Genomic DNA, 25,470 nt, shown 5'->3' with positions numbered 1-25,470 from the left:
AAAACGTATTTTACATTTGAAACCAAATCGGTTTCGTGACTTGTGGTTTCAGACTGTTTATTGTTTCAAGTCAGCATTTCTTGAAAGTTTTTTCTGGTTTGCAGTTTGCAGCTTAGATGAACCTGCTTACGCCGTCACACAGACCGAAGGAAATCAGAGCTGTGACTTAGCAGGTGCTGGGATTTATGTTTACTGTTAGTCACTTCCATTTTGATTGTTTTTTTTTTCACGGGGAAAAAAGCAGGAAGTAGGAAGCAGGATCATCAAAACCTTACCCAGAAATCTGACTGTTTGACGCATTATCGTGGATTTAGCTTAACTGGAATCATGTCATGTTTGGGTCCATTGTGATTGTGTGTCATTTCTGATGAAAGCAGTACCATTTTAAGATCTAGTTACAATCCAAAGTATCAAATAGGTGCGTAATTTAGATTTCAAAGGTCAGGAACACACACACAAATACACTAATCCTCAAGACGGCTTGAGTTTTTTAGATACCTCTGCCCAGATAAAAGAAAACAACTGTGACTTTTCCTAATTTTCATATGTTCCCTTCATGATTTGGATGTTTGTAGCAAAAAATATTTTATACAGCAAAATATAAAAAAAACTCTGTCCTCTGTAATCTGAGGGTTTGGATGTTTAGGTGAGCTGTTTGAGGGAGAGGGGAGGGTGGAGAGGGGAGGGTGAGGGGAGGGTGGAGAGGGGGCTGAGGAGCTTGAGCGGTCGCTGTTCCCAGTGCCTGGAGCTTCTCCTCTTTTTTTGTTTTTTTTTGTTTGTTTGTTTTTTGTTTGTTTTTTTAAATATAACACAGAGCCTTCTGAACGTGCCCCCTGAAGAAGTGTTGGGGGACATGTCCCCTGTGTCCTCCCATAAATTACACCCCCCGCTGTGACTGAGAACAGCTTTTGATGATGTTCAAGAAAAGGAAGTTTCCACCTGTTAACGAGTTAAGGATCACACCACAGTTTTCATTGAGTCCCAGAGAAAAGAGAGGATAAAGTGGATGAAGGGTGGGTGTGAAGGGTGGGTGTGAAGGGAAGCAGAGGGAGCCATGAAGCAGGCAAGTAAGTGGACAAAGGGAAGAGTTTGAGAATGGGTGGAGAAAACTCTCTGTCTGTCGAACAAGGCTGATTTTCATATTTCACGTTCAGCTGCCATGATGAATGATTTTCTCTGATTAATGCAGCAGTTTATATAAACACAAATAATCCGGTCTGATGATCAGACTATGAGAGAGAAGCAGTGGAGGAAAAAGTACAGTATGAGACGAGTCTCAGGTGAAGCGGCTGCACCTCAGAGGTGTAAATGGACTTTGTTAGTTTCCACGGCGACAGAATCCACGTTTTTTTCCACTTCCTGTATCTGAGGTTCAGACTTCGTATTCCATACATACATACAGTGTTTGTCGCCTTTACTGTGAACAGGGTGAACCCAGGCTCACACAATGGCTCAGAAGGACTCCTCCTGGTTTCTTATATACGGAGCCGCTTATATCACACTTCCCTGACACACACACACACACACACACACACACACACACACACACACACACACACTCTCTCTCCCCCTCTCTCCCTCTCTCTCCCCCTCTCTCCCCCTCTCTCTCTCTCTCTCTCTCTCTTGTTTCCTATATGAAGAAAGTGAGCTGGAATTCAGGAAAGGGTTCATTTTTCCTCTGAGCTCGTTTTCAGTACCAAGAGAATAAAGCCCGGAGGGCGCGGTATGGAGTGTGTGTCTGTGTGTGTGTGTGTGTGTGTGTGTGTGTGTGTGTGTTACAGGAAGGGGTCCTATGGGAGTGGACACAATCAGCGTTGGTCACATAGTCATGCATTTTGTGTTTCTTACACTAAGTCTGTGAGACATAAAATCCAAAGTATATTTATGTTGTCAAATGTTGCACTCTAAAATTTTAAGGACGAGGTTTAAAAGATCGATCAACCGATTCATCAGTATTGAAAATAATCGTTAGTTTCCACTCTAATCACTTATCTAGTCCAATTCAAGGATCTTAAAATAAAACCGCACCGCATTTACGCATCACGCACAAAGTGAGTGACTTCCTCTCTCCCTCTCTTTCTCCAGGACCGGCTGTTCTTCGTGATGGAGTACGTTAATGGAGGCGACCTGATGTTTCAGATTCAGCGATCGAGGAAGTTCGACGAGGCGCGATCCCGATTTTACGCCGCTGAGGTCACATCTGCCCTGATGTTCCTGCACCGGCACGGAGTCATTTACAGGTAACCGTGCCAACACCGTTAGCATCAAACCTTCCACAGCTCTCCATGTGATGTGCCCTTTGTTTCCCTTTCTCCAGATTAGTGTTGTGTCTTCTGGATGTTTCTCCCGTTCATAGTTCATCGTATCACATCACAGCTGGTGTATTTCTATTCCACTGCACTTTCGCACCTTTTGTTTCTTTGCACATTTGAGTTAAAGCACAAGTTTTTACTCAGACTCTGTGTCTTCAGTTGTTTCATGTGCTGTGGAGCATGAACACGCTGCTTATTTGATTTAGTGCTTCCAACTGGGACGTGCGTCTCCATTACAGGACATATAAGAGAATTCCAGGATAAAGGAAAACTAACATTTACTGAGAATGAATGAGTAGAAATATTGTAAAATTAGAGTGAAGTGCTTTGTGCAGGAATCTGCTCTGGTGCTTGGATTCTCATCTTGTCATTCTTATTCTTTGAAAACCTGTGGGGCATGAATGTGCTGCTTATGTGGTCTGAGTCCTCCAGACCACATTGAATGAACTGTGCTGGAATAAAACCCCTCTTTGGTCTTGAGGTCCGGGAACATTCAGCTCGCTCCTCTCCTGGTGTTTAAAACGGTCCTGATGTGTGTTCCCGGTTCATCCTGTCAGTGGTGTATCAGCAGGTTTCACAGAATAACTGACCGTGCGGTTTGTGATCTTTGTTGCTGGACTGTTCAAACCTAAGCTCCTCTGACACGTAGGGTTTGCTGGTGAATCATCATGTTGGTGTAAAATCGAAAGTGAGAGACATCCATACTGACTGGAAAGTGGGTTAATGGTTAATGTTTCAGATTCTTAAGGGAACTGACAGAGGAAAAGCTGATCTGAGCAGAGTGATGTTTGTGTTCATGTGTTAAGTCACACTGAAAACATAAACAGTGGCTGAAGATTCTTCTCAGATTAAATATTTTCTTCAGTTATGAAACTCAAACTTGTCGACCCCCGGACTCCGTGCTCGCCTGCGGGTCGAGATTACCTCATCGTCAGGTACTATTATCTGTCTGCGTGGACCCTTCAGTCACAATATCATTGTCAGCCAATGGCAAACACGCAGCGGGTCCCACAGAAGCAACACGCTGCTTGAATCATAACACCATTGTGAGGAGCGTAGACTCAGTGCAGGTTCAGGCTGTTTGCTCCCAGAAATAACTGCGATGGAACAAAAGTGAGTTCTTCTTTCCGGTGTTTTCTCTTCATGAATCGTCATGCAACCTGTGTGTGTGTGTGCGTGCGTGCGTGCGTGCGTGTGTGTGTGTGTGTGTGTGTTTATGGCGTTGTGTTTCGGCTGAATTGTCCTCACATCTTCATGGTATTTACCACACACACACATATAGTTTGGACTTCTCCCTGTGAGAAACCTCGTGAGTTTCTAACATGTCCACACTTTTTTATCATACTTATTTTTTTTTTGTTTTATTTATACATTTTATTGTTAGGCGGCCTGTGGCTGCTGGAGTAACTATGACAGGAACAAAGGACGAAGTCAGGCGACGCAGTACAGAGAGTCAGGACGGATGGATGGGTCAGCAAAACACAGGACATTCACATGAGAAGGCCCAGTGGGCCTGCCGCTGGTGCGCTCCTGTGGGTCGTATCTGAGGGCAGGGACGAGTGACCTATGTTGGTTGTTCAGGCTGGGGGACTGGTCGGTCTAACCCCAAACCTTAAACAAATGGGTTTTTATAAAAATGACCCCTCTTTAAAACAGCGCCCTAAAAATGTTAGAATAACAAATACTGCACTGACATGAGATCTGGTTGTTTTGGTCCCAGTTTGTCCCACAGCTCAACGCAGTTGTCTGTGTACGTGCGTGCGTGTGCGTGTGCGTGTGTGTGTGTGTGTGTGTGTGTGTGTGTGTGTGTGTGTGTGTGTGTGTGTGTGTGTGTGTGTGTGTGCTTGTCATCGTCGTCCATGTACCTGCCCTTAAAAAGTCATGACTATGCAAAATGATGCCACGAAATCCTGACGCAGAAGCAAACACAGACTCTCAGTCACCAGAATGAGGAAACAGGCTGGGAAGTGATGGGAGATGAATGGTGCATTGTTATGTTTAGAAACTGAAGGTCAGTGGAACGTGACAGAAGATGGTGAATTCCTCTTCTGCTCTGCGTAGAATTCCTTTAATCACTCTCTTGTATTTCTGTCCTTTTGTTCTCCCTGTGTTTTACTTTTGTTTCCTAACATGGACGTGTTTGCTGGAGTTTCTCTGGATGCTCCACCTTCCTTCCATGGTACAAAATCAAACTACCACTGATCAAACTGCTAAAAAGTGACACAGTAAATTTTAATTGAAACTCAACAGTTGAATAAATAATGAGTAATAATGCTGAACAACAGTTTCCCAACAGCTGAAACACCTTTAAACAAACACACCTGAAGTGAATCCTGTTATTTTGTGATTTATTTCCTGCACAGGGTTTAATAAAGGCTCGTTTTGTTTGATCAGATCAGGATATTTCCATGTTTTCTTTGTTTTGGCCTTCAGACGTCGTGAAGTATAACCAACATCAGCTGACTTGAAAGAACAATAAGAACTCAGCCAACGCTAATCAAGGACTGTCAGACCTAACGACGTGACTTCAGGAGAAGCAAACATCTGAGACACAAGTGTTTGAAATATTTTACCTTTATAACATTTGACTTGTGATTAAATAAACAACGATCAGCTTAAATCTGGAACCTTAAATTAAAAAAAAAAAAATGTAGAAAACCAATTGTGCTGCGTGTCGTTAGAAAAAATGAAAACACGCTATAAATAGCATCAAATACAAACAAGGCATAGGATAAAATCACTAAAAGCTCACGTAATCTTATTTCCATAGTTTACAAACAGAGGATGTGAAATATAAATCTACATTTTCTTAGTTGTTTTGGCTTCATGATGTGTCCAGTCCTGCTGGAGCCTGTCGCACCAGGACTCATTGTTTCACACGGCTTCTGTTACAATGGTTTTATTAATGAAGAACAGGGTTCTAATCATAAAAATTCAGCTGTGTGTGTGTGTGTGTGTGTGTGTGTGTGTGTGTGTGTGTGTGTGTGTGTGTGTGTGTGTGCTCCTGTGGGTCGGCACGATTGAATCCAAATCTGTCATCGAGGTTAGAGCCGACAGCGCTCAGCTTTATTGTCGTGTGTTTGTTTTCATTATTGGTTTTTGCCTCGTAACCGTGTTTTGAAGTGACCCTCCACCCCGAGTCTGTGACCCTCCACCCCGAGTCTGTGATCCTCCACCCCGAGTCTGTGATCCTCCACCCCGAGTCTGTGATCCTCCACCCAGAGTCTGTGATCCTCCACCCAGAGTCTGTGATCCTCCACCCAGAGTCTGTGACCCTCCACCCAGAGTCTGTGATACTCCACCCCGAGTCTGTGATCCTCCACCCAGAGTCAGACTCTCAGGAAAGGTGAAGGTTGGCTGCAAAACGTGTCGTATTACCAGAAAACCCTGGGTTACTGCAGAGCTACAGGCCGGTGGCTGCAGGGAGTCGTGTCAGTTACACTATGTTCCTGGTTCTTCTTTTATTCTACAGCGACACACCGTCAGTCACGACCAACTTTACGGGGACGTGACAGTGTTTCAACCACAAATGATCATATTCAGGTAAAACAAAAATGGAGGATCAAACCAGTCCTGCAGCAGAGTCCACCTCTGTCTGTCTGAACGCTCAAAGCTCAGACTCTCTGCTTCTCAGAGGCTTCTCTGTGTGTTCAGCTGTTTTTAGTATAATTATGATAAGTAGTATTATTATGAATCATCATCATGATTTAGATTTTGGTTTGATTATGATTTGGAACATGTTGGTCTTACAGATGGTGGAGAAACGAATAATGTTTCAGGAGTTTTTTTTTTAACTCGTGCAGCTGAAACAGTTCACTGCTGCTTTTTTAGTTTGAGTTTTTCAGATAAAGCAGCTGTTTGGAGCAGTTTAGCTTGTTCAGGTTTTGAGCTGTAAAAGTCATTTTCTGGTCAAACCACATCACACAAATGCTGAAATGCATCGCTGTGTTTTATTTAAAGGTACTGCGATATCATTGGCTCGTTCGTCCCGCTTAATTCCGGAGAGAATTCCTTTCCAGCCTGAAGTTTAAAGCTGACGTTCTCAAACATTAAGATTAATGGTTCGGTCTCTCAGCACCGTTTTCTCCGTCATGCTGTTGTGATGGTGCATATTACTCAGTCAGAGGCTGGCAGGGACATCACACGCACACTGCGTGTTAATTCATGATGGCTGAGTCGAGTGAGCTACCTGATTCTCTCTCGCTCTCTCTCTCGCTCTGTGTCTCTCTCTGTCTCTCGTCCCTGACCCACTTTGTTGACCAGAAGAAGATGAACAACGAGTGTTTTGGGAACATTATGTCCCCACTCTCCCCCCACCCACCTCTTCCTCTCCTCCCGCCTAACCGCCTCCTCCCTCCCCCCTCCTCTCCGCCTCCCTCTCCACCCCTCCCTCCTCCATCAGTCCTCCGACGCTCGTCTTTTCTCCCATCAGCCCCTCAGTGTGCTCCCAACACAGTTTCCTCTCTTTCCCCTTTGTTTCAGCTTCAGTGAGAGCAGCTGTAAGGTGATGTATGGATGTGATGCAGGTTCAGACATATCTGTCTGTATAAACACACACATACACGCAAGAGTCTGTCTGCAAGACTTAGAACATCAACACACCCTTTGTCATACAGTGGTTGTTACCAGGTGTGTGTCAAACCTCAAGACAAAATTAAATAATGGCTTTGAAAAGTTGTGTTACTTGTTCAGAGGAAAGTGAGTTTATATTTATATCAAAGTAAGTTAAAGTAAGATTTTTTTTTTTTTGTACCTGAACCAAAACTCCAAACGTGTTGATATCACGTTTAAACACTAAGAAAGGTTCTGTGTGCTGGATATATAACCACAAATAAATATTGTATATATAGAATATATTTAAGTCTAAATAAACTCGGGTGTTTGATAGACAGGGTCTTTATCTTGTAGGTTTGTCAGTAACCTATGTGATTCTTTAGCAATGTTGTTGCGTCTCCACATCTCACCAGTTACGTTGTTGAGTAAAATATTAACACATCTGAAAAAAAAAAAAAAAGATCAATAATAATCAAACAAGACCACTTTTTTGTAGCAGCAGTGCTAATTAAATGACATGATGGTTTGTTTTAAAGATGTTGAACCTAAACGATACTCGGAAAATTTCCTTATGAACAAAATCAGGTTCACTGTGCAGCAGGTTTCAGTGAATTTTAGTTTTATTGTCCAGTGGATTCATATCAATATTCTCCCCCGTGATTCTATAAAGATAAATGTCCCAGTGGCAACAGCTTGTGTATGTTTGTGTGTTAGACCAGATGTGTTTGGAACATGTAGTCACACAGAAGAGGGGACGGAAGGATGGAGGGATGGAGCTGAGAGGGGGAGGGAGAGAGAGGTTAGCTGTCACAGTGCACAGGGGTTGCCGCTGACGACGTAATGGAAAAATCACTCAAGATTAACATGAAACACAGGAAATGCTCTCAATTGAGCCTGATTGCCGTGTGTGTGTGTGTGTGTGTGTGTGTGTGTGTGTGTGTGTGTGTGTCTTGACAGCGCTGACAGACCAGCTCCTGTTTAGCGACAGGATTTCTTGAGTGATATTAAAGCTCCTCTAAAATAACATGTCGAGGTGATTCCCTGACCGCGGGGACACAGCGATGGTGATGTTTAAAAGCAGCCGCATCGAATCAGCTGCAGCTTGAATCGAACGAGTCCCACAAAATTCCATCCCAGGAACATCTGTCGAGGGAAACGACTCAGTTTCCAGCTTTTCCAACATGAAAAGGTGACATTTGATACGTTTGATCCATCTAATCAATGAAACTGACAGTTTTATTCGTTTCTCCCACTCAACCACAAATCAACCGTCTGTATTTTCAGGTGAAATTAGAGGAACGAGTCAGCAGATCAGCTGATACCTAAACTGTACCTGATGTTCATGAATCCCTGACTCACCCATGTGATAATGTCCTGACATTTATGTTCGTGTTTCGTATGCCGTTGTCCTGTCCTCACATTTCCTGGTATAGGACACGCTGTGGGAATCAACAAACCATTTTTCTCTCGCTTAAATTAAGTTGCTTAAATCGCACATTTTCTGCACTGTGAGCATCAGATACTGTGCATTTTCTATCAGCGTCTTTCATCTTGGCTCAGTTGTTGCAGAAGCCTGGAGTTTGTATGCAAACCTGCTTCAGATGAGAGGTGAGGGAAACCATGTGCAGGTTGTCAGTCTTTCACAGAGCTAATGACATTGAAAGCTTAGATTGAAACGTTCACTAAAAGGCTTTTAAAGCACTGGTTTCGTCCACGTGTGGAATGTAACTTGTGCGTGTCACCAGTCATGATGATGATTGTAGGTTTAAAATTTAAAGAAATGTGTGCTACAGAAGTGCTAGATATGTATTTTCTAATTTTCTTTCATTGGCCTTTCTAAAAAGTTAAAATGTGTTCCTGAATATTTGTGTCCACTTTCTAAAATAAGTGGTTGTGCAAACAGAAATTTCACACATCATTCAGACTAAATATTAAGCTTGACCAAAACAACATCAGAACAAAATGAGCAGGCCATAACATAAATTAATGAAAAAGGGAAAAAAAATGAATCTCAGATTTGTGTTGTTTTTATGTGTGAGGAGAATTGTTCCTGGAAATGAAAAAACTAATAAAACCATGGGCTTTACATGGTCATTCATCTTAATAAACCAGGCAAAGAAACTTTTTAAATTCTAATTTAAGCATGCTGCGTATTCATTAACATTCATAACAACAAATGATCATATCAATAAATAACACAAACACAAAAAATAATGGCAATAAAGTTTTGTGCAGAGAAAAAACAACATCATGAAACAGATTCAGTATTTCTGCCACAGCATAAAAGACAGATTACATCATTTTTGTCCATTTTCTTGTAAGAACCATGGATTATTTGCTGTTGTTGACACATCTCATCTTACAAAACCACGTCTTCACATAAATAAATATCATTCCATTAGTGCTGCTGAACACCTGCAGCCACTTAATATTGAATTTTCCTGCTACATGGTGATGTGTAATACAAAGATTAATGTCAGTGGCCATTTAAATCCAATCACAGATGCATTACATTTATTTTTCTGCCTTGCTGCAGGCGAGTAATTCAGATGTAACGTGCTGGAGTCGCCCGGAGGTGAGATATGCAAACAGGCAGCCAGGGGCTCGCCAGTTTAATTTTTCATCTGGGGAATTACAGAACAAGTGCTGCTCTTTTCTTCCCCAACCTGAGGCCATCAATGTGCCTTTTAGCAAGGCACAGTCCCCAGCAGCTCGGCAGCACAAGACTTTGGTTGTTTCGGGCGGCGAAGAGTGATGAAAGTTCTGGATTTCGTCCAGAGTTCAGGAGAATAAAAGCAAACGTGTCACCGAACATAGCCGAGGTAAAAAGATTGGAAATGGATTTCTTGGAAAGAGAATGTGCAATGAACTGTGACTGTGACTTTACTGAAAGCTGACGTGTCAACTGCAAAACATAAATCATCAGCCTCTCATATACTTTCTTTTCACGTGTCTTGAGTTCAGCCTTTCACCGTGGAGGTTTGGCCCTTCGTGAGCATAAAGACCCTAAAAATCTTCACTTCTTTTGTCACCTGCTCTCGACCCAAACTTGAACTATCAAGTGAAAACTTGGTTGAGAGCCAGCTGTCAAGCTCCACTGCATCTGATATGTCATGTTATTTTTCCCTTGAGACTTGAGGCACATTAGCATACCATTCATGGTTTAACTTTGCACGCGATCCAGATACCTGCTGTAACCACTGTCTGTACGTTCAATCAGATAAATTACACATTGTAATGATTTTATGGATATGTATATGTGCAAGAATCAAGTAGGCGGGTGTTTAACAGTAGCTTCAGAGGAAGAAATGGGTTTGGTGAGAGTCTCTGAAGCTGTCAGGTTGCTCCAAAGTCTGCGAACCTCCACTTAAAAACACTCCATCTCCATTTGGGACGGGCATGTGAAAACATACCAGTGTCTCTCACAGCCCAGAGCCAAAACATTTACTGCTTCGTAGCTGATGAAGAAATTCTGATTTTCTGATTTAGAAAACAGAAAAGTGTTGGTGTGTGTTTTTAATTTTTTAAAACAGGTGAAAATCTAATAAAAAAAGTCAATCATGGAAAAATTCTGGTAAAATTTGATTTTTAAAACGTTTTGCTCTGAGGTATGCTGCATAATGGTTGTGCATAATCAGCCTCTCCTTTTTTTTCCAAATTTTTCTCATAACTTTCTGTCGTGCACTCAGTAACCTGTGAGAGCAAGGCATGATGGGACATAAAAGGACAAGCTTTTCAACAACAAATCACAGCAGCTCTCAAACAAGATTGTTAAGCTGCCTTTTTTTTTGTTGTTTTTGGGGATTACAAAAACAGAACAGTTGCATAAGATCTTGAGAAACACACGCACGCACGCACACACACGCACACACACACACGCTCCATCTCCTCCCTGGCTTGTCATGGCGGCTGTATTTTTGAAAACACCTCGGGCTGAATGGCTGCAGTGGCTGCATCCAGAAGATGTTGACATTTTTGTAGCAATCAACCATCAAACCTGGAGCAGCTGCATTCATGACCAGTCCTGTCGTCTCTCAGCACGGCTGCTCTTATCTCTCAGACTCTCTCACTCTCTCTCTAACCCTCCCTCTCCCTCTCTCTTCCATCTCTTTCTCCCATTCAAGCCTCAACTTTCTCCGTCTTCTCAGGTCTGTCCCCTCCTCCTCCCCCTCCTCCCCCCTCCCCCCTCCTTCAGCACAGATAAACGCGAGGTCCAATTTTTTTTCAGTGAGAAAAACCCATTGGGGCCATGAACCTTGTGAATAATGATGATTGTAAATTCCATCTTTTTCTCAGATACGTGGTCTTTTAGGAGAAGCATTGATCACAGAGGAGCACATGAGATGTCTTCAGATTAAACTGGAACATTTGAAAGGAATAGCTGGCACAAAAAGCTCAAGCTCACTTTCAAAGTGTAAAAAAAAACGTGTGTGTGTGTGTGTGGGCGGGCGGGGTGGTTGGTCGGTGGGTGGATGTGTGTGCTTGTGTAATATTTTCCAATAAGTCCCCCTTCCTTCTCTGCAGGGACCTAAAGTTGGACAACATATTATTGGATGCGGAGGGTCACTGTAAGCTGGCAGACTTCGGGATGTGCAAGGAGGGAATCCTCAGCGGAGTCACCACCACCACCTTCTGTGGGACTCCAGATTACATCGCACCTGAGGTGACCCCAAAGACACACAAACATCCAGACGCACAATCGCAGTCTCCCTAATGCCTCTCACAAGAGGGAAGCTCGTAGGTTTCTAAGTGTTAAACGATCCTGATTTTTCTGAAAAACACGTCACATTTAAGGAGCAGCAGCAGCCGTGAAGCTTTATATCTCTGCATCAGTTCTTCTGACTTTCTTTCATACATGTTCTTTTTATATCTTCCTCTTTCTGCATGTGTTTAGATCCTTCAGGAGCTGGATTACGGCCCATCAGTGGACTGGTGGGCTCTGGGGGTGCTGATGTACGAGATGATGGCAGGCCAGCCGCCTTTCGAAGCCGATAACGAAGACGACCTGTTCGAGTCGATCCTCCATGATGATGTCCTCTACCCCGTCTGGCTCAGCAAAGAGGCTGTGTCCATTCTCAAAGCGGTCAGTTAGTGAGAGGTCTGGGGTCGGGGAGGGACGCTTCTTAAGAGACAGTTTTATAATAATATATAATAATGCATTTTATTTATAGGCGCCTTTCTGGACACTCAAGGTCGCCTTACACCATAAAAACAATTCTTGTCTGATAAAGGTTGCAGTTTAACTGTGATACACTTTGTTGGCAATAAGAAAAAATCAGTGCCTTTTCCCTCCCTGTGTTTTCTAAGTTTATATCAGCACTGAAATTCTGTTATTGCACATTATGAAAATTTAAATAAATATACCCAGCCTGAATGGACAAAGGGGCTTTTACAGATTTCAGAATAAGGATCCATGAAGGTCCTGTTCGTGTCTTTTCCGTGTCAGTGTCCGTCCTTTTTGAAGCTTTTTCTCTTAGTTTTGTGTTTTTCACGTCAGAGAGGATGCAGCTTTTTTCTCAGTGTCACACGTTGATCTGTGTTTCCTGTTCCTCTGCTGGAAGAACATCGGATAATTCCCTCTGTGTGTGTGTGTGTGTGTGTGTGTAATGCCACTTGTCCATTTGTTTATTTGCTCGTCCAGTTTTTCCATCACAAGCCTTGCGTTTACCTTGGCTGTTGGTACGGTTTGACTGCAAAGCCTTGTGGGAAAGTGTGTGTGTGTGTGTATTTATGTTGGACAGTGTCTTGGACTCCGACCGGTCACTTGACCAACACTCTGGGCTCCGATTGGACATGTCCAGCTGAAGGGCATCAGGGGCATCACCTCTCATCCAGTTTTTAAACTGAGTAAATCCTGATGAAATGAAAAATGAAAGAGGTGCTTTATAGTGACTCCGTCGCTTCCAGACAGTTTGGGAAGTCTTTGTGACAAAATAAAGTGAAAATATAATTCAAATATTTTATTAAATAAATTATGAATTAGTATTTAATTTCATTTCATTTAAAAACATCTTTTTTCACGTCTTCATTTCATAAGATATGTTTCATACAGGCCTATGTCAGACCTACTTCAGTTTATTCCAGGTTTATCGAACAATCTGAACAGCGTGTGAACTCGGTGTGTGAGCTGTGAGACAGAGAAGCCTGACGTCCTCCACAGAGGACACATGGAAAAATATGTGTTTTCAGCTGAACAAAATAATGACACTCATTAACGGCTCCTTACTCGTAGTACAGTCGGAAAATTGAAACTTGACATTTACGTCTTAACAGTTTTTTTTTTCCCCTTTCACAAAGCTGCTTTGTAAACACATAATTTAAATCTCAGTCCTTATGTTGCTATTAAAAATGATTATTTTTTAGTATTTAAACAGTAAATTCATCAGAATCATTAAATATCTTTCTCACATTTCTTATTCTCTTATTTCTCTCTGCTTCTCCATCTCTTTCATTTTTTTCCCGTCACTTCTCAGTTCATGACTAAGAGTCCTAACAAGCGTCTGGGCTGCGTGGTGGCTCAGGGTTTGGAGGAGGCCATTAAGCTCCATCCATTCTTCAGAGAGATCGACTGGACGCTGCTGGAGCAGAGGAAGATCAGACCACCGTTCAAACCACGCATCGTGAGTTCACACACACACACACACGCAGAGACACACACCAAACGGAGAAGTGTCAAATGTAAACGTTATCACCGATTTGTTCAAATGTGAAGAGAAGTGTTTACCATTATGTTTTCTCACCAGTTCCTGAGAGAAATGTCCAGTAAATAACAAAATAACTTTTTTTTGCAAAATGAATTACTGAGCGTTTGACCTTACCTAAGACCATGGGACCGTCTCATTCTTTGTCTTCCAGAAAACCAAAAGGGACGTGAATAACTTTGACCAGGACTTTACGCGTGAAGAACCCGTCCTGACGCTGGTGGAGGAGAACATCATCAAGCAGATCAACCAAGATGAGTTCAAAGGGTTCTCTTACTTTGGAGACGAGCCTGTGGCCTAGACGCACACACTGACACACACACACGCACGCACACACACACACAGTTAACCTCTTACGTACACACCCGCACAACACCTAAAAAATCTTCAAGCAAAGACACAGTATTTAAAGAAACATGGCCTCTGGAATGAGACCTGAACTTCTCCGGATTCTGACCTCTCCAGGAATTATACTAGACCACCTGTATCTCTCATTATGGTTTCTGTGCTCTTGTTGTTTGTCCATTTGTGCATATCTCGTCAAAGCGTATGCTCGAGCAGCATGTAAGCGAAGCACCTTTACTGTAAGAAATGCCCTGCTGCTCCTGTAGTTGGTCCGGATGTGTTTCTGATGTAAGCAACGCCGTGGCGTTCTGAAGCCATTACACGGGCAAGATCAGAGGCTGTTCGTATCTGTGTGTGTGTGTGAGAAAGGTGATGTGTGTACATGAGTGCATGCATGCGTAGTTGCATACCTCTAGAAAGAGTAAGACTGTCATGTCTGTACATGGTGTGTTGTATCCTGTCTCTGTGTTTAAAGAATGTTTTTTCTTCCCTAAACATGTATGTGAATGGAAAAAAAAAATCATTGATTGATTGATTGTATTTAAAGAAAAATAGATCTTGAAAAGTTCTTCAGTCATTATGAAAAGAGATGTCAGAGGAAGATGCAAGAAATCAGAGATTAGAATTTTTTGTCAGTACTTTATTTTAAATTTAAGTAAAAACTGGCAAATTAAATGTTAGATGAACGTTAAGAAGATGCTCCACAGAAGTGAATTTTACTTCAGCTTTATCTCAGCAGTTCTTTTCTTATTGTAGAGAGAAGGTCGTGCTGTTTTTCCTTCGCTCTGCTTCTTTTAGCTTGTTTGAACGTCGATGTTTTATTTTCTTCATGAAAATGAAATGGTACCATTAGCCACCAGCTAACAAACCTACAGTAGCTCACCACTGGGAGTGTCCATTGTTTTAGTGAGGTTTGCTTACAGTGTTAACAAGCTGTTTTTCATACAGTGTGATACTTGACATTGAGACACTGGTGCAATGAAGCCGAATAATGAGCTGAAACCTAAAATGTCAAGAGAGCCCTTTAAAAAAAAAACAAAAAAAACGATTTCTTTCATTTCAAGAACTTGTTACTGAAACTCTCAGCGCATCTTCCAGAGTAATGTCTTTCTCTGTCCACTCCTTAAATCCCATCATGTCCATTTGATCCTTGAATTCTCTGTGTGTGTTTGTGTGTGTGCAGTAATGGTGTACTGGACCTACAGCGTCTAACATCCATGGTTCCACATCAGAGTCATGGATCATACGCAGAGGATGAATGTGTTAGCCCATGTGACTGAATGTGTGATAAGTGAATGTATTTGCGGTGTGTGTGTGTGCGCGTGTGTGTGTGTGTGTTGTCATTGTGTTTTACTTTCTATTTAAGGTTTTGTTTTTGTCATTGTTGTGTTGTTTTTACTGGATCATCTGGTTCTTGCTGACGTGTTAGGAATCTTTAGATTTCATGTTGATGCAGTGAGACTGACCCGATCACAAACTCTGACCATCGTGCTTCGGTCCTCCTCCACCTGTGGACAACCTGGACATGGAGGTAAAATGAGCTTTAGATAGACAGAAAGGCCTCAGAGGGAACTTCAGAGGTGTCTCTCCATGTTTCATGTTGCAGGTCAGAGTTATGACTGGACAGTAAACTGAATCCAAACATCTTCATGAGAAGCCCATGTGCAATACTCTGAGTTTTTTTTTCTATCTTCATCCTCTTTTCTTCCTTTGTTCTTCTTTTTCTTTTTCCTCTTTCTTTCTCTCTAGACTCTACAGACATGTTCTGGTACAAAGTGGACAACAGTATGTTTCATTGTGGGGCCCATAGAAGTGAGAAAATTACACACACACACACACACACACACTCACAGTAAACATTTCACCTGAGAGTTTTTCTGAGAAACACTCACATACAGTTGGATTATTAAAGTTTTTAGCGAGGCGCTGTGAGGACACGCGTCAGAGCATCAGTCTTGGATATGAATGTTGAATATGAAGAGCAGGTTTGGTTCATTCGTTTCTGTTTTGGAATTTTTTTGTCGTTATATTTGTGACAAAACACAAAGAATGAGTGCAGCACCTTCGTGTGTTACTCTTTGATATTAATCATTTCCCTGGAAAAAAAAAATCATGTGGTACTGATTATCAGAAAAATTAAACCGTTCAGTTTTCACACTTTATGTTAATTCCAGTAAATTATTAGTTTGACTGGAAGAATCTTTAATTGATGTGAAAATGATGTGAAATAATGAACAGATTCTGGTTTTAATGGAGCTTTCTCACCGTAATTAGAACCAAATCGCTTGGTTCTTTCTCCCCAGGAAATTATTAGGAACTTCCTGACCCATAAAATAAAGTTTTACCAAACAGGAAAAAAGTATTCTCATGAAGAGAATTTTAAAAAAAGGAACATAAAATCTGCAGAACCTGACCTGCTCTTCCTTCTGATCAGTTCTACTGAGCTTCACCGCTCGCTGGAACAAACCTGAACAAGCCTTCACTCCTGAGGCCTGAAGTCTGGGTGTTGAACTGCTGCAACATCATCTCAGACATATTGTACAGTACGTAAACACGATCCTGAGTCAGGATTGTCGATGCTCACATCTCATTTCGTCCACAGACTCAAACCACACAGCACTTTCTTAATTGATGTGACAGGCATTTCTTTCCTGGCTTTAGTTGCCTGACCGGAAACAAACAAACTGTGGCTGCCATGCAGAGATTACAGGAACAGCCAGAGTGTCAGTGACACGCTGAGTTACTGTCTGAAAATAATGTGTCGTATATTACGGCACAGATTCTACAGCAGAATGTACTAAACAGTTACACATGAATGTCATTTGTAAGAGTTGAGGTTAATTTTTATTCTTTCCAAACAACATGGACATGTAGGACAGAGACAGGAGCGTCAACCAACGAACACGTCCACGGGACATTTATAATGAGCTCTCTGTAATCACTCATGAGCCTAATGAGCTGCCGTGTCACCTGCCAGGCAAACAGGCAGGACTGCACATGTAGCAGTAAACACAGAGCTCGTGTTGTAGCAGCAGCAGTGGGAGTGGAAGGTGTGTTTCATTCAGTAGCACTTAATAATCATTAAGCACACACACAAAAATATTTATGAATTTAAAGATTTACGACCATTTAACCAACTTCCACAACATGTTTATGCTGCCCATCATTTCTCTTCTCTTCTCTTCTCTTCTTCTCTTCTCTTCTTCTCTTCTTCTCTTCTTCTCTTCTCTTCTCTCTTAATGTGTCTCATGTTGCGTCTTTGTTTAGTCTTAATTTAAATTCGTCAAGCTGTTTGTCCCACTATGACCCAAAAAGGATGTTCTCTCTCCCAGATGTCCTCCATGCTAAATGCCAAATGCTATTTCCAAATTTTCCACTGACAATCCCTTTAGTTTAATGTTTGTTACAGAGGAAAAAGAAAATATACTTCGTGTTGGAAGCTTGTTTTTTTGTTTTGTTTTGTTTTGTTTTGTTTTGTTTTGTTTTTTCCACACCAGTGATGCGTGGAGCTGGAGTTGGAGACAGTATTATGGTTTTTCTTACAGTATCAAACGTTCACCTTCCTTGGGTCACATGCAGAATGTTACTGTTTTTGTTTGTTTTTGTGTTTTTGTGCAGTCCCTGTGTTTGTGAAGCTGTTTGTACATTTTGTCATCTGACCTGTGGTTTTGTTCCTTTGTGAATTCTTTCCATGTCTTACATGTGTGTTTCTGTTAGGAGTTTTCTTTCTTTTGCGCTGCGTGCCAAATGTACTGTATTCTGAAAGGATGTGAAGGTGTATTTTAATTTTTGAAATGAATTAAATATCATGATGTCAGAAAGAAATCAGTTTGTTTATTGGGTTTATCATTTATCTTTAATTTTTCACATCTGAATCTTCTGTTCAATCCTCAACGATTTAAAAAAAAAAAAACCTGACATCTTGATTTCAGTGAAAATTACAAAATTTTGCCAAAAAAACTCAAACATCAACTTTAACAAGATACATAAACTATTTATCATTTTTCCATTCAGCACAGAAAAACAGCTTTAAGCTAGAACGTAGGCAGGCAGCTGAAACCCTCAACAGCGCTGCAGGCAGGACTTCTGTGCCTATTTGGCCACTTCAGAAATCTTTTCCATCTAAAATGTTTGAGAAGTTGACAGGGGAAGACTAAGTCAAATGCCAGAAGCAGTTATCTGTCTCTCAGCTTCTGAAAAATGTGGTGAGACCTGCTCTGAAACAGATTGCTGGTGGGAAACTAAATGTTTGGAGGCCTCAGTGAGACGCAGCTGTGACGCAGGCGATGCTGCTTTTGTTTTTACTCTGCACAGACGTGTTGCAGACGTGTTACAGATGTGTTACACGTGTTACAGGTGTGCTCAAATATTTAAACACATCTCTTCTTTTATTCCACAAGACAGATATTACGTTTGAACATTTCCACTCAGGGAGTGAAAATCATCAGGATCATGGGCTCCGTGGACAATGAACAGTAAAACTTTAATGAGAAGAAACTTTTGCTTAAAATACAGATGTGGGACAGAGGTAACGCTCACATCTGGTCTGTCATGAAAAAGAAATGAACAGTAAAAGCAGTAAACAGGAGGATACTTTCATCTCATTGTTTCATTAAATTATCTGCAGACTGTTATGAATGTTATGAGCTGAGATATATTGTGATCGGAAAATGCCTCTGTGTGTAATAAATAATTGTTATTTTCCCCCTGGAGGCAAATAAGTATATTTCTCAAAATGCCGAAATATTCCTTTAAAAAACAAACAGGGGTGTGAAAGATTAAAACCTTTTCAGCGGAACCTTCCTTTAAAACACATCTGTCGGAGCTTGAGCAGGAATAAAAAGAAAACTGACTCGGTCAGCATCAGGATGAGATTCTCAGAAGCTCTGTGTGCGCGTCGTTATCGGCCACAGTAAGATTTTACTGCGGGAACAGGCCTCCGCACTCTCAGCTCGCACCTGTTGCAGTCAGGGACAAACAGGTAGGAGCACAGGACCCACCGCGGAGGGCGGGGCTGTCCCGGGGGGCGGCTTCCGGCGCCTTTTCCAGCCAATCGGCTCTGCGGGACTCGGACAGCGGCTGTCATCGTGCCAGCTGAGCTTCAGGTCAAAGACCGAGCAGCTTTGGGAGTTTTCAGATCTGCAAGTGAGGAAAAGTTTTGACAAGCGGACCTGCGGGCGGCTCGTTTCAGCGGCGGCGGCAGCAGCAGCAGCAGCGGTTCAGCGTCCAGCGCCAGCCTGTGTGGAGTTTTTCTGCGGGTGAGAGGCTGTACAATCCTCGGCAGTGTTCTGAGACTGTACGGCCCCGATCCCCTCCAGCCTGGACGGTCACAGCTCAGCCTGCCCGGGTCCATGGACTAAGAGTTGACAGGTTTGATGACCTGATCCCCCGGGATCCTTCTGACCTGCGCCCTTCGACGTAAAACACGCGTTTTTTTTTTTTGTTTGTTTGTTTTTTCTTTTTCTTTTTACTTCATTTGAATTTAAAGGTGGACTTAACGTAGACCGTCGGGAGTTACAACGCTGATTGTGCACAGGAGAAACATGACGGCCGACAAGGAGAAGAAGAGGTAAGCGGCTGATAGATTCCTCCTCTGGTTTCCTCTGCCTTTCGTTTCCCGTCGGTTATGAGTTTATTATTAATCCTCAGCTTGTAGATGAGAGAGCGTCTGTTTGTTCTGACAGTCAGCTACTGAGGCACAGAGGGAGACCTGTTGCTGCAGCGCTGCATGTGACTTGGCCTGGATTTCTGCTCTGATAGTGGTTGTTAGAAATCACAGTCACAGCCAGTGGCTTCGCACTGGGTTTATAGAGAAGCGTTGTGACAATGCTTGTGTGTTTTTAATGCATTTAATGGCTGAGTGTGATTAGACTCATGGAAGGTAAGTGGCTGATTGAATTCAGCCTCTGACTGACAGGAGGTTTGGTTTGCTGCAGGTTGTCACTGTGTTTAACTAGATTTCATTCATTTTTTAAAATTTGATGCAGCCATGCAGCTGTAAAACGAGTTTCTCATTAATGAAAACCTTTGAAAAGTTCGGCCAAATTTGCTCCAGGGTTAAATTATATTAAAGCTCCAACAGGTGGAGAATTTCAGAAACCGCCGCTGGTCTGTTACACTCATTGAAGTGTAGGATTTAAATGCAGATAAAAGCCCTCCTCTCTGAGATGTTCCCACACTAAATCATCCCGTAAACAAATTATAATATAAACTTTTGCAGATTAGAGGAGTATGTATATATGTGAGTGTGTTCAGTACAGCTCAGTAGTGGCTAAGTAGCAAGAAGTAAAACACTTAACTGATCTTTTTATTTTTCGTGGAAGCTGTGGCTTCTCAGCATGAAGCTTCAGTTTCCTGAAACCGGTCACAGAGCCACAGGAGACATTTTGCCTCTGCAGGGAGGATGCTGAACAGACAGCTAAAATACTCCGGGAAGTCTTTGGTCTTGTAAATAACCATAATTATTCAAATATGAATCACAATAATAATAAAGATGTGTAAAGATAGAGATATTTTTTCCAGTAAATTGGCACTTTAAGGACAGAATCTAAGTTCTTGACCTCTAACCTCCTTTGAAGGCAAGTCAGGCGTCTGTATGGGACAATCAGCAGTCAGTCAATCAGACATTAAGCTGCTCAGGAAATTTCCAGAAGTGCGGGTATCTCCTAGAAGCTGTAACTCTGCCCAATCTGCCCAATCACCACTTGGAGTTCATCCAGATCTGAGAAACTGCTGCTACGTATTTGGGGACGTAATTGGCAGCATTCATGCAGCTTTCTGCGCCGTCAGCTGACACAAGATAAGGTTGTGTCCTGAAACCAGCTTGACATATTTTAAAGTATTCAGCAGCGTATACCTGGGACCACAGATCGCTGCTCAGAAATGTAGCCGCTCATCTGATTTACATAAATGTGCATATGTGAAGTGTGTGTTTCACCTTTTTACTCACTTCTCCATTTTAAAGTCACAGCAAGTGCCGTCCTATCGTTCGGTTGCTAATTGTTCATTAATAGTGATGAGGTCATGGGCCCAGTCTTGCATAATAATGCCATACTGGTCCAGGTTTGTCCCAGTTTGTGTCCTCACAGCAGCTGCTTAATCACACCAGTCAAACACACCAGGCTCTTTCTTTCCGGTCAGATCACAGAAAGATGTTTGTTTTGAGACATGAAACTGAACCGACACTGAGAACACAACAAATAAATGAACAGATTCAGAGAAATTATTATGAGATGAGAGAAAAATATTTTTGTCTGCGTTCACACCACAAGGAGGAGAAAATTGATTTCAGTCAGCAAAGATGATTTTGCCTGACGCCTTCTTGTCTGTCCAGTCCACCCTTGTGACTCCCTTCTCTCCAGCTCTTGTCTAACAAACGCTATCAGATCAAGCCTCAACATGAACAGAGCAGGTATTAAGACGGGCGACAGACACACCGGACTGTCTGTCATCAGGGATGAAAGTGAGTCAAAGACATGGAAAGACAGAAAATGACATTAGGAGGCAGAAAGTGAGATGAGTCCAGGAGCATTTCCTCCAGCTCCTCAGTGTCTCTGTGATTCCACCCGAGAGCTATCGGCCATTTTAGAGAAGGAGACCTGCAAGTGTGTCTCAGTCAGGCTGCAGATGAAAAGCGTCTGTGTGTGTGTGTGTGTGAGAGAGAGAGAGAGAGTTCACTAGTTTTTGTCTCCCTGTTGATCTGTTGTGTGTTTTCCCTTCGTCAGTGTGTTTGCCTTTGTATTACACAGTAGCACATTGTTGCTGCTGCTGCCTGGAAGTAATAATTCCACTGATAAGTTGTATGATTCATGACGGCCGCTTGGCAAACACACGCTGTCTTCATTTAAAATGCAGTGTTTCACACCGACGTGTGTCGTTCATGTAACTCATGTTGATACGAGGGGATGAACTTGCTGTTTTAAGTGTGTGTCCATTTACTGTCACATTTACAACTTTGCTTTTATATTTAGTTTTTAGTTTTAGACATGATTCCTGTCAACAAACAATTTGTCTCCACAAAAATGTTATGCAATATAGGACGCACAAAGCACAGGAAGTCGCCAAAAGCACAGGAAAAAAAAAAACCCTCATCTTTCTGCACTTCAGAGACTCCATACCACTGACATGAGCCGTTGTGGCATTTCCTCTGCTCGATCACTTGTTTTCTATGTAAGGACACCTCCGAGTGCATCGTGGCTCTTTAACAGTGGCCACAACCAAAAAGAGCAAAGCCTCATATACATTTTTAGTTGGTTACAACTAACAACAGTTAACCGTGCGGTCGATATTATGTCAGAAGATTAATGTCTACGAGGATCGCTGACATTTTTAAAACTCAGTCAGCAGGTAACTGTGATGTGGGCAACGAAATATAATTTCTAATGCACAATATTGGACTGTGTAATTTGGTTGATGATACTGTATGTGTCAGCTTTTGTTGACCGATCGCTCTGTGCGTGTGAGTAATCAGACATGTTTTATGTCTACGATGTTTGGAATTTAAATCAAGTCGCATAAAGACGCAGGAAACATTCACATTTGTCGTCAGCTGATGAAATTTACTTAGTTATTGCCTTTTAAACGAGATCCCTTATGTTCTGTTACAGACCTAATGGAACCAACAGATATGATCTTTTTTTCCAGTGAATACTGAATAAAGCAAACTTCGTCGCAGCGTAATATCAGAGGTCAAAACCGCTGACCTCTGGCTGACGTGCACTTTCTGATCAGCCTGACCCCAGTAAGCACACCAGGGTCCCGGCGTTTGTTGCGGTCTGCCTCGGCTAAATAGCTTTAGTTTTGCGTCCTGGCTGACTGATGCCAGAAATAAGCTGAGGGCTTGTGAGAAACCCCACTCACTTCTTTCAACATGTGATTCCACTGGAAACAATGTTCAAAGGTCAGAGTCCAGGGCAGCTGCCAGGCACATATACATTACATGACTGTGGAGAGATTGATCCATTTGGGTGTTTTTTCTGTCTTCAGATTCTTCCACAGTGTCCGTTCATAGAAAAATGTGACTGCATGAATTTGTGAGCTACAATATGAACAGCTACACGTTCTCATCTAGCCTTTTTCTTTCTATTGAATTTGATGTAAATAAGGAAATGTGTCCACTGTCGTAGTTACTGATGTGTGACAAGTACTGTGGGTGTGTTAACTCGTGAAACTTTACTCCTGTAGCAGTGAGTCAGGACACGAATGATTGAACTATTTGCTGTCACCATCGTCCTGGTTTCATCAGATTTATCGTTATCTTCATCTTAACGAGTCGAGACGTAGTGTTTGTTCAGTAATAATGATATGTCTCCAGTGCGTCTTTTTGTTTCTGATGATAAGACCGAGTGAAACTTTTTTTTTTCATGTTTGGCTGGCGTTTTCCAGAGCTTTCTGCATCAGTAGTCTTCATCAGCTGATGGAGTTTGCTCAGCTTCCTGTGCGTTGTCCATGACAAAACTTCACACATCACATCTGAGCAGAGTCGTTTTCTGGAGCTTTCAGCTGGTCAGTGGACTTTAAGCAGAGATCTTCTTTGTCGCTCTGGTCGAGAATCAACTTTCATTCTCAGCTTGATTTTGTCTGGTTGCAGAAAGTACAGTGTGCAGTGTCTTTGTTTCGGCGTCTCACTCTGAGACACGGTGCACAACAGCGTTAAATTCTGAAAATCACTTTTACATGTTTAGCTTTTTTTTTGTTTTGTGTTTTTATAGAATATATCAGTGAAGTAGTTTAAGCCTGTGAAGTTGCAGTTCTCGCACCTTGTTGAATGATCTTTCTGGGTTTCAGTTTGACAAAGTCTGCAGCTTTAAATGGTGCAGAATGTTGAAAGATGAGTTTAAAACAGAGATTTTTCATGTTTCACTCCTTACTCTTTTGTTTGCTGCTGCTTTTTCTGAGCAGTTGCTGCATCTTCGTGTCCCGATCTGTTGTGCTAACTGCTGAGAGGAGAGGAGTGTGAGAGGGAGGAGGACAAGTTGCCAAAAACAAGACAGAGAGAACAGAGGGGGAGGACAGAGGGTTGTTAAACAAGACGGAGAGATAATCAAATTGACATAGAGGTGATGTAGATGAACATGAATCAATGAGGAATTTAAAGACAGATGAGTAAAGGGCAGAAGAAGCAGCTCTGGCATCAGACCATGCAGGCCTGTCAGCCCAGCACTCTGCAGCCAGCCAAGGCCTGGTTGGCAGAAGCGCCGTCATGCCTCTTTTGTGTGCTAACCCCTGCCAGCCCGGCCTCCCAGCACTATCCAAACATCACGCCACTTACAGCAGACGCTCAACCTGCCCTCTGAAAGACAGAGGAATGCAAGGAGAGATGGAGAGAGTGAAACCCAGATGCCTGAAGTGCTCGTAGACGGAGGAAAAGTTATTTGTTGTTTTTAGAGATGGGAAGTGATTTAACACATTTACTTCAGTCAGTTTGAGCTTCTGGTTCTCAAGTGTTTGCATTTTGCATCTGATTTAAAATGTTGGACTTCTTACTCCAGTACGTTCACCTGATGTACTCGCTGATTTTCCACGTCATCATGAAATATTTCTAATATCTTTCTTTCTTAACCTTTTTTCTTTCTTTTGTTCTTTGAGTTGTCTTTTAACAGTGTTTGAGAACCAAACTGCTCAGTCCAACTGTTTCCTGTTGTTAACAGTGAACTTGTAGTTTTCATTCTGGGAATCAGAGGAATGAAATGTTGTCATCTTCAGTAGCCAGTCATGGGCCAACGTTCACAGCAGATAAAGTGTCAGTAATGCTGCATCTCCTTCCCTGCTTTCTGTTTGTAATCCTTTTCTTTAGAAGTTGTGATGCGCACAGCGGGATTTCCCCAAACCATTTTCCCGGATCACGACAAAGCTGGACTCTGAAACTTGCAAAACACTGATGTTGTACTTTTGGTTTTACTGACTTACAAGAACCACCTCGTCACTGGCCTGAGCTGAACTTTGTGATAGAGATCAGCCAGAATTTAGTACTTTCTCTGAAAAAAGGACCATTAACTCAGGTTCAGCTTTAAAAAATGTGATTTTTATCTGTATTATGATTGAGTTACTTCTTTTTTGCCCTCGTAGTTCATTTTCAGCTCAAACCAAACAGAAGCTTTATACAAGAAGCAACATTAAAAGCTACTTCAGGCTCTGAATGGGCTCCTGTGAATCTGTTTGTGCTTCGCAATTCAACTGTTTGTGTTTGGGGTTTAAGGCTCTTATTCAGAGTTTTCCTGAGAGGAAGATGAAGACTGAAACAGAGAGACAATAGAGACTGAACAAAAAAGAGATTAAAGGGTGTAGAACGAGGGAGAGGGAGAGGGAGAGGGAGGCTTTGGGTTATTAAGTAGAGAAATGATAGAGATACAGATACAGTACGTTTCCCAGCTGTGTGACTCTTGTGGTTTATTGTGATTAGTTCTCTGAGGAGGAGCAGCAGGGGCCATTAGGAGGGTAAAAGACCGACTTAAAGTTTTAACTGAGCCTGCTGCTACTTGTGAACAGTGGTGGACTTTATACTTTGGAGGTATGTGTAGATTCAGAATGAGGTTCCAGGCCAACAGCTATTTAACCCA

General features: G+C 42.2%; 2 protein-coding genes across 2 annotated transcripts in view; both read left to right on the top strand.

The window, feature by feature from the left end:
- Positions 1–17,729, top strand: part of LOC121189405 (protein kinase C epsilon type-like) — a 57,064-nt gene extending 39,335 nt beyond the window's left edge. Inside the window, exons 11-15 of the mRNA XM_041049500.1 lie at positions 2,086–2,240; positions 11,391–11,529; positions 11,761–11,949; positions 13,340–13,486; positions 13,722–17,729. Of these exons, the coding sequence (XP_040905434.1) occupies positions 2,086–2,240; positions 11,391–11,529; positions 11,761–11,949; positions 13,340–13,486; positions 13,722–13,868 (777 nt within the window). The 3' untranslated portion in view covers positions 13,869–17,729. The remainder of the gene's footprint in view (positions 1–2,085; positions 2,241–11,390; positions 11,530–11,760; positions 11,950–13,339; positions 13,487–13,721) is intronic.
- A 1,068-nt stretch (positions 17,730–18,797) lies between these two features.
- Positions 18,798–25,470, top strand: part of epas1b (endothelial PAS domain protein 1b) — a 76,720-nt gene continuing 70,047 nt past the window's right edge. Inside the window, exon 1 of the mRNA XM_041049499.1 lies at positions 18,798–19,481. Coding sequence (XP_040905433.1) covers positions 19,456–19,481 — 26 coding nt within the window. The 5' untranslated portion in view covers positions 18,798–19,455. The remainder of the gene's footprint in view (positions 19,482–25,470) is intronic.

The sequence above is a fragment of the Toxotes jaculatrix genome, chromosome 11 (assembly GCF_017976425.1).
Source record: "Toxotes jaculatrix isolate fToxJac2 chromosome 11, fToxJac2.pri, whole genome shotgun sequence".
Classification (NCBI taxonomy): Eukaryota; Metazoa; Chordata; class Actinopteri; family Toxotidae; genus Toxotes; species Toxotes jaculatrix.
The sequence above is the reverse complement of the archived record's forward strand: the minus strand, read 5'-3'. Positions and strand labels throughout refer to the sequence as shown.